Raw genomic sequence first — 10,018 nt, 5'->3', positions numbered from 1 at the left:
AAATGGAGTGAATGCAAAGAATTCAGTACTGAATAATATATTCAACAGATCTGTGGATTGGCAAATTTTAAACTGGGGACATTGTATACAAGTATGCAAGGGCAGAGAAAATTTCACTCTGTGATTTATCTGACAAAAAGTCAAGTAATAGTTTTATCCCAAACATTGCCTAAATGTAAAGATAAAAGAAAATAACAATGCTATGATGTTAACAGATCATGAGAAATGAACGATAAATAACAAAAAGCAATTTGAAAAAAGACACAATTTCCATCATAAGCCCTTTATTGCATTTGATACAATAAACAAAGAACTTTGGTTTCACCTTCATCATCGAGAACTAATTTTTAAAAGTGGAATAATGATCCATCGGATAGAGGAACAAAAGCTCATATAGAACAAAATAAAATAAACAAACATCAAAAAAGGAATAAAAATTAAAAGCTTAGCTTTACATACATTTTGAACAAATACCACACAAATAATGCACCATTAAAGATATCTCATACAATAACTACACGTAGCCCAGTCACGATACAAGTTGACAGTCAAGTATAAATTAAGTTTTAAATATCAATGGAAATTTCCATTCTGGTAACAAAAATATCAAATTAAAACTTTAATTCCAAGTTATGTTAATTTGTTTAGACTTTCTAACTTAATTTCACTTGTGTGAAATCGTAACATTTGGCATGTCTAACTGCAATTTATAATGATAAAGATTAAGAAGAATAAATCAAGCAAATTAACATTATATAAAGCTATTAACAGATTATAGATTGAAACAGGGAGATCATCCTAGCAAGGGAAAAGCTTCAACTATACATAATAATATATTGGGAATTATGCAAGAAATAAACTGTCAGCTTTAGACAAGGATTTGAGGTCAGGCACTTCTACTGTCTATGAAAGCCTTTACACCGCAGCGTAGGCCTGGAACAGAAGCATGGATTCCGAGGACACATCTATCGTAACCTCCTGATTGACCGACGTGAAGAAGATCTCGCCCCGATTGACAGGAAGTGATGACTCCAGTGTTGCGTTGTTTGCGATTCCGTTTCCCTGAATCACGATGGTAATGCTAGGGCTGGGTAAAGCGGCGAGCTTTAGAGACGTACAACCAGGGCTGGTCTAAATAAAAATGTCACAAGTCTGTTTACAGCAATAAAAAGTTACATTTAATATATTCTAGTAAGACTTCAAAAACTGTGAAATCACAAATTTCTGTGGGGGTTCAATTTTCATTGATTTCAAGGTATGATGAGTCCAATGCATTCATGTCCACGATGACATGTGAAATTTTATGTTACAACATAACTACTCAACAATTCTTCATCCTCAAAATCAAATCCAAATGAAACCCAGTTTTTTCTCAAACCACAAAAATTTGACAAATATTTGATTTTAAATTTCATGTTCAATCACAAGAAGTGAAAATAAATTGCAGGTAAGATTATTGGGCATCTTAGAGAAATATTTTATTCAGTACTAGTGGGAACATTGACATAATAGCCAGAATCTAAGCAAGAAAATCATTTTGTACAGTCATTCTCATACACATTTCCAGAGAAAATAGTAAAGTGAAGGTTCATGTATACTTAACATTTTAATTTCTTGGATTTTATATTACCGAGTCTCTTTGTAAACCAGAAGTCTCTGTCGAGACTGAAGCTCTACTGGTTTGTACTTATAGCAAAGGAAGAGAAAAGTACTTAAGCAGTTGGAAATTGAAACTTTTCAACAGCAATAAATAGAATAATGATCCTTGATTAAGTCTCTTTATGTTCTTAGTGCAGTCTACTTGCATGCCACATTTATATTATAATCAGACTAATATTGTATTTGGAGTAGCATTTTGAAAGAATTTCACAAAATGTCTATTTTTAGTAACCACGGCAACACCGTTCATCGAAATCAAAAACCGATATACAGAATTATGTATCTTATTGTAGTCTACTTGTGTGCCAAGTTATATTAAAATCAGACTAAAACTGTAGAAGGAGTATCATTTTGAAAGAATTTCACAGAAATTTCTATTTTTAGTAACCACAGCAACACCGTTCATCGAAATCAAAAACTGATACACAGAATTATGTATCTTATTATAGTCTACTTGTGTGCCAAGTTATATTGAAATCAGACTAAAACTGTAGAAGGAGTAGCATTTTGAAAGAATTTCACAGAAATTTCTATTTTTAGTAACCACGGCAACACCGTTCATCAAATTCAAAAAACGATACACAGAATTATGTATCTTAGTGTAGTCTACTTGTGTGCCAAGTTATATTGAAATCAGACCAAAACTGTAGGAGGAGTAGCATTTTGAAAAATTGTTTACAGACGGACAGACAGCTAGACAGACAGATGAACGGACGACGGACGCATTACTATCGCATATGCTCTTCTGGTCTCTGACCAGTAGAGCTAAAAACTGCAGTAATTCACAACAAACCTGGAATTTCTTGACAGCGAAGTCTCTGATTGCCGGACTGAAGGTCGTTATTGTGACTTTATCCTCCGTGACGGATTTTCCTGTGAACTTGGTTTTACTTGCTGGTTTACCCGTGTAGTCTAACATTTCACACAGCGTATGAACATCTCGGAATTTAGGGGTCAGTCCTGCTCGCACCACATTGTCTGAACAAGCCATACACTCCATCGTATCTGTAAAACAAAAATCATTAAAATATTGAAGAAGTTTTCGTGTATGATTCAAAAAATCTCAAAACAATGTCAATTAAAATGTTATTAGTTATCTCGAGGTAAATATTGAAAACAGAATCTTATGAGAAATAAATACAGTCATGTTAAGAAAAAAAAGATCTGTTCTTCAAAAACACATGATAGCATTTAAGTCAAGTTTTATCTACCTAACCAAATTTTGTTTTCTTTATCTTTAAAAAGGATAAGCAGTTGTCTCCTCTTCAAAAATTGAATATTATCTCATTAAGAACTAAGCTTACGAGGGGGACAAAAATTTATACTTACCCCCGAAGATAAGCATGAGGTAGATTTATACCTACCCCATGAAAGATATGAGTGAGGTACATTTATATCTATATGTCTAATACCCTGAGAGATATCTCTGGGGTAATATTTATTTCCTCCTGATTTACGTACCCCGTGAGAGATGAGCGTGAGGTAGATTTTTACCTGGGTGGGGTAGTATTGACTTACCCCCTGATTGACTTACCCCCAGAGAGATAAGCGTGAGGTAGATTGGCTTCTAAGAACATGCTTTCTCCCGGCTGGAGTGTTATCACGTTAAGGAAGTACACAGTAAAACAGCCCACATCTCCAGGGAACTCCTTGTATAACTTATAGAGAACCTCACTCTCAAACACACTGGTGTCAGTCCCAGCATTGTCTACAACAAATAAAACAATACAGTTAAACAGTCGAATCTCCAAAGTACAGATAAAACATCAAAGTGTAACGGCTCACATCTCACTCTTTAACTGTGTGATTGTGTGTCACTCTCACCTAGATTCTGTAATCTATTGATGAGAAGTTTGAGCTCTGATTGGACGCTCTCTGGGTCCCGTTTCATCAGCGCCGTGAAGCAGTCTTTCATGGCCTCCCTCTGGAGGGGCATGTCGGGGGTCTTACTCGCCGAGATCAGTTTACAGGCCTTGGGTCCACCCACCACGGCTCGTAACTCCTCAATCTCTGCTCATAGGAAACATGCATAATATCAACAAATTGTGATAAATAAAGAACAAAGTTAAAATCTCAATAATAATATCACCTTACAAAGAACCATACTAAACATCGATCAGTTTTAATCTGTTTGATTTTAAATGAATTAATAAAAATGAATACATTCCTTTTGTATCTTGTTTCATGTTTTACATTACATTTTACCTGTGCCCCTACATATTGTTCGAATCTAGTCTAAGATTGTTTTAAATGCTTTAGCTAATGAACTATTAATAAACAGTTATCTCTGACTAGATTGTAGCTCTAGAGATGTGTACTTTGTGCACCAGTGTACCAAAGCATGACATAACAACCACCATATGATGTTATTCAAAAAGCAGTGCTTAAAAATGACTGTTTGAACAACAGAATGATGTTTTTTTTTTTTATCTCTCTACGTACTTGACAGGAAATCAGCAACTTCCTGAATGGGACGGAATCCACACAAGGCTTTGAATGGCGTCAGGGCGATGGCCAGTTCAGGTTTGTGATTGTCATCCTTGTAAATGTCAGGAAAGGTTTTATGAAGCTTCTCTGCCTGAACCTGCAATTATTCACATGACATACACTTACATTTTTGGTATTAACAATACCTCACAGAATAAAAGACTATGTTACAATTTAATTTTGTATATTTAACCACTTTTTAAAAATCAAAATGTAAATTACTTCAGTGTAAGAATTTTCACTTATGAGATAAAATTCACCTGAAGGAATAAAACTAACTTTAACACAGATTATCCTCTTTCTACAAACCTTGTTTGGGTGAGCTTGAACAGACAGTGATTTGTTGACACTCAGAACCTTGAACAAGAATGGTAGGTCATCCCCAAACTTTTTCCTGACTGCCTCTCCCAGCTGCTCGGGATGCTGGGTAATCCAGTCTTTCAGGGAGAGGTTGCTTCCCTTGGGTGTTTTTACCTTTGATGGGCAGTTGACATGTGTTCCCATCCATAACTGAAGAAAAAAGGATGACTCTTAAATTTTTTATCTGTATTGTTTTAACATACTTCTAAAGAAAGAACTGACATTGGTCTTAATGTCATGATACATCTGAGACATAGAAGAGGGTAACTCACTCCAGTACCAATCATTTGTAAGAAAGTAACTTAAGAATAAAGCTAAGTGATTATTTAAAAAATAATTGCTGACTTTTTCATTTCAAAGGAGCAAGCATTATTTTTCACGGATGAAAAAAATGGTATCCACAATGGTTTTGATGACATTATATCCAACCCAATTATTGACTTATGAGATGGTCATAATGGTTTAAACATAACATGTTTAATACTCATATAATTTCTTTTTTATACATATACAGCTTGTATTTCTTCAATGGAGCCAAACAATTACATATTGTCATGATTCTTAATGTCATTTGAACAAGATAAATTAGTTCAATGAAAGAAGCTTAGTAAAATCTGTATAACCTCAGCGTAGGGAGTATCATCATCTATCTGGAAGGATGGATCAGCGGCTTTCTGAAGTGAGGCCACTTCACTCTCACTGCCAAGTTTACCCCAGGCATAGTTCTGTACAGAACACTTCAGAGGAAACACTGTAAAACATAAAGAATTAAATACTGCATGAGAGTCGAACCCAAAGGTTTAACTGGTAATCGCTATCAAAATTTATGAACATAAGCAATCAAGCCTATCTTACAAAGAGCAATCAGAACAACTTTACTTTATCGGTCCCCAGACAAACATACTTAAATATAATGTCACGTAGCTGACTTCCATATATATGAGATCCTGTGAATGATCAATTGATGGGGACCAATCCACATAATAAACACAGAAGAAAGACATACTATTGTCTGTGACTGTGAACACGAACCTATATCAGTATATAGGTCACTGTTGTGTGACCACAGGGGCTTGTCACGAAATATTTATCTTCTTTTAATAAGTTACCCCTACTATAAAAATACACAAGGGAGGAATCTAAAAATAAGAAATTCGCTACCACAAATTTTGACCGGACTTTCTATCTTGTTTCTGGGCGACTTTCGTTGCGGACCAAGTAGGAGTGAGTGGAGTATAGATTCAATTTTAATATTCTTCAGTCAAATTCTAATCAACCTGTACCGTTAGTCATATAACTAACCTCTTTTCTCGATATTTGGATCTGGCGACAGTTCTTTCCATATGCGTCAATTGAAAGCAGCGCTCTGATTGGTTGCTTTCTGTAGATAACTCGTACACAAAATATAAACTGTAAGGATTGACATGCTTAGTAAAGGATATTTAACATGTTTATATAAATAAATATAACCAAATATAGTAAAATATGTACCATGAAACCACAGCTGTATTGTTAAATCCCATCACAACAGTTTGATTTCCCTCCGTTTTGGTGCACTAAATTAAAGAGCTACTTTGTGTACGAGTTATTTACAGAAAGCAACCAATCAGAGCCCTGCATTCAATTTACGCCGGAAATTCATATGGAAAGAACTGTCGCCAATTCCAAATATCGAGAAAAGAGGTTAGTTATATGACTAACGGTACAGGTTGATTAGAATTTGACTGAAGAATATTAAAATTGAATCTATACTCCACTCACTCCTACTTGGTCCGCAACGAAAGTCGCCCAGAAACAAGATAGAAAGTCCGGTCAAAATTTGTGGTAGCGAATTTCTTAATTTTAGATTCCTCCCTTGTGTATTTTTATAGTAGGGGTAACTTTACTAAAAGAAGATAAATATTTCGTGACAAGCCCCTGTGGTGTGACTGTTTCAAGTAACACAATTTACACTTCTCTCTTTAACAAATCTTATCAACCGGGATATGTGCCCCTACAATCTATTTTTTTTAACATAAAATATATTCAGTGCATATTGTAAAATAAAAACTGCAGAATAATGCATACCAAGCTCGCCTTCTGACATTCTTTCGTCGATGAGATTTTTAACTTCAGCTGGTTTGCAGTGTATTTCCGGTGTGACGAGAATTTGTCAAGTTGTTCGTGTTTTAATCTCCCGAGGAGTTCCGAGATTTTAAGCGCCAGGGAACTAAACAACACTACACACTAACAAGGACCAAGGGTTTTACTCTACTGTGTTTAGGATATCCGTTTGGCAGGTTTGTCTTTGGCAGCATTGTCTTAAAGACTCTTTTGTGGATAAAATTGATTGACGTATACTTGTTTTACGTCGATGGTCACTTTGGACACGTGCCAAATACGAGCACGTGCTATGTCAACATCACCATTTTAGTGTATGATAATACGAGAAATCTACAATATTATTCCAATTATATCGCTATGTACTGGAGTATTCAACATAATTTTCATCAGGATGTCTTATGACACTTTCACGTTTCTCCTTAATTTGGTGTTTATGTGGTTACTGTCACAGTAGCAAGTCAATACAAGTAGGCCAATGTCCTCCTACTGAAAAAAAAATATAAGGAAATATACATTGAGATTTTTGTTTGATTTAAATAATTAACTTTCATATACATATTATAAGTAAATTTAATAGTAAGTGAAGTATGCTACATTGCAGTTGCTTCAAATCTTCACCTTTGCCAAATTTTAACATCAAAAGTGGGACTTCCAGAAAGAGAAATTTATCAGTTACTTAAACTGTTAAGAAAAAATCTTGATAAGTATCTGAGGAAATAAAAGCAGAATTATTAAATGACAAATTACAGGAAAAATTTCTAATCGGTAAAGGATAATATTTTAAATGCGCAAATTATATTCTGTTATAGTCTAAGCTTTGTTTTCTATTGAGGTCTAGTTTTAATTAACAGTCAGTGGTGTGATTGAAATCCATCATTTTTAAAAATGATGATTTTCAGTCATTAAATTGATTTTTAATAATGATGGAAATTCATCATTTTTTAGTAAAATGATGAAAAACAGTCATTTCTATTTTGAAATTTATTTTAGAAATAGAGTTATCTCTGATATTAAAAATGACTGTTTTTCATCATTTTTTATCAAATTGTTAGGTCTGGGCGCACTTAATTATCTCATTAGTTTTACGGGGCGCACTAAATTATTTTGGTTTCAATTACTTGTCAAGATGTTTCTCTTCACAAGGGTCTATGGCAGGATAGTGTACTATATCTAATTACTGTAGTAAATGGGATGGGAAAATTGACTTGAGAATGGAAATATGATGAAAAGACGTCATATTTACAAAAATCAGAAAATTGTGTACATTATATACTTAGAAGAAATGACCATTATCCATCATTTTCAAAAATGACTGATTTCAGTACCACCCCTGACTGATTAAATTTTGTGGAGTAGATAATGATGAAAATAACATCCTGCTCTGTTGTCGTTTTTCCTAATTCCTAGTCAGGTAGAAGGAGTGGTTCTAGTGTGTTTCATTATGTTTTTGGATGCTGCATTTAATACAATTTTATCCATTCATGTTTTTGGACTCCCAAGTATAACTATATTAAGCTCTAGGATGACTACAGTTGCATGGTTGATGCATCTTTTATTCTAGGGATACAAAATTGTAGACTAGCTTCAGATGCTGAATTTGACAATAACAGGTTAATCATTTGGAGCAGGTCCACTCCTAAGTAACGCTGTATGGCAATTAAACATGCATTATTGAATCTAGTGATGCAAACTACCAGCTCTGCTTTCCTGGCCCGAGGATCACAAACGGACAAATTTTTGATTGCCTGTAAAATGTTTAATAACTATCATGACTATTGTATGAATCTCTAAATTTGCAGATAACAACACTTTTGTAAATCAATATTTACAAATATTTTAATTTTTGTCAGCTTCACTTAATCAAATTTTTAGTATGACATGAATACATGTATTTTGACTTAAGTTTAGGATGTTTCATGGTCCTGGAGCCTGGATCTAACCTACAATTTCTACCTGAGTGACCATTTTGAAAGTTCAAGAGCAGGTTAATTCCTAAATAATTCTATTGTATGTAGCAGACATGTGATAATTTCCAGACCCAGATACTGTACAGCAGCCTTCAAAATTCTGGAATTTGGGTGAAAATACTGTACATTGCTAATCAAAAAACGGTACAAAATATTGACCAAAAAACAATGTAAGGTGTTTATTTTTTTTTTAATAATAAATTTCAAATCAATGTACAGGTGCACCACTGCATAACATATATTATGATTTATTATTCATTTCAAGAACAGTGTTTAAAAACAGGAACAGTGTTTAAAAACAGTTTATTGTATGAGTCTGTTCGTTTCCATTCAGCTGCAATTTTTAAATTGTACTAAAAAAAACATTTCTCTTAATCTGTGTTTAAAAAGACAATACGTATGCCTAATCAAATATTGGACTAAATTTCGTTTTGCTGTCACAAAGTGTCTCCAATTCTTGTGAATGGTGTTTCCTCTTTGAAATGTCTTTAGTTTTAATAAATTACAATTTAAAAATTCCTTGATAAAGGTCCTATTAAAAAGCAATCAGCCAAACAAAACGCTTTGATATCCTCTAATTACGATGTAATTATCACGGGAATATTTCACACCTTCGTTCATGATGTTCTGTTTACATTAATCAAGCGCAGTAAATCACGCATAGTTTGAGATTTCTGGCGTTGTGAGAGCGGAAATGAAAGAAAAATGGCGATTTTCGGTAAACATTTCAAAATACGGTACACATTTTCATTTCCCGTGAATTTTGGTGTACTGCCGGGACACATTGATGGGGGTCGAAAATACGGGACATTTCCTGTACAGCCAGTACATATCACATGTATGTATGTAGGGATGTACATATTATCTCAGCATGTTACTAGTTCAGGAGAAGATACTTTTGATTTGGCATCTGATAACCCCCATCGTCTATAGTATTTTATGAATTTCTTGTCACTTGAACTTTCTAGTGGAAATGAATTGCTTTTTTTAAAAAAAAGAAATACAGGTTTGACATTTAAGGATGTCATCAACGATTGGTCATCATCTGCAATGAAACTTGTATTTGAAATATTGTTTATTTTTCTTCTTTAGAGGTCAGTGTTTTATTTTGTAAAATTACGGCAAAAATCAAGACAGGTTTAAATTGACCGTTTCACGGTAACTGCGGTACTGCTCTTTTGCAGGGCAAAATGATATATTTTCAATTGGTGAAATATGACGTAAAAGTAATTGTTAAATATTACATTATTTAATTGTCTCTCAACAAAAACTTCGCCAAAAGTTATTATTTTGCCCTGCAAAAAAGTAGTACCACAGTGACCGTGAAGAGGCTAATTGAAGAATCACCAATCGATACATTTTTAAAAAAAATGATTAAAAGAAATATGAAATACTCTAGTCTTTGTTTTTCCGAAAAGCAATCTAAGCACATTAAATTAATT

The 10,018-nt window shown here is 33.9% G+C and overlaps 2 protein-coding genes across 2 annotated transcripts in view; one reads left to right on the top strand and one right to left on the bottom strand.

The window, feature by feature from the left end:
• Positions 1-267: 267 nt before the first annotated feature.
• LOC134267195 (mannose-6-phosphate isomerase-like) lies at positions 268-6,738 on the bottom strand. Its single transcript, XM_062749418.1, has 8 exons — positions 6,574-6,738; positions 5,130-5,257; positions 4,456-4,656; positions 4,102-4,243; positions 3,484-3,669; positions 3,194-3,367; positions 2,453-2,664; positions 268-1,131 (listed from the first exon to the last, which is right to left on the bottom strand). Exons 1-8 carry the CDS (start codon positions 6,590-6,592, stop codon positions 916-918), a joined length of 1,278 nt encoding a protein of 425 aa, XP_062605402.1. The 5' UTR covers positions 6,593-6,738; the 3' UTR covers positions 268-915.
• The window catches only part of LOC134267194 (equilibrative nucleoside transporter 1-like), a 54,085-nt gene continuing 50,718 nt past the window's right edge, over positions 6,652-10,018 (top strand). The window contains exon 1 of the mRNA XM_062749416.1: positions 6,652-6,785. The gene's annotated coding sequence lies outside the window, so the exon portion shown is untranslated. The remainder of the gene's footprint in view (positions 6,786-10,018) is intronic.

The sequence above is a fragment of the Saccostrea cucullata genome, unplaced genomic scaffold (genome assembly GCF_032062105.1).
Source record: "Saccostrea cucullata isolate Sc308-1 unplaced genomic scaffold, CSIRO_AGI_Scuc_v1 ctg225, whole genome shotgun sequence".
NCBI classification, from domain to species: domain Eukaryota; kingdom Metazoa; phylum Mollusca; class Bivalvia; order Ostreida; family Ostreidae; genus Saccostrea; species Saccostrea cuccullata.
Note: the sequence above shows the minus strand (reverse complement) of the source record. Positions and strands in the feature narration are given on the sequence as shown.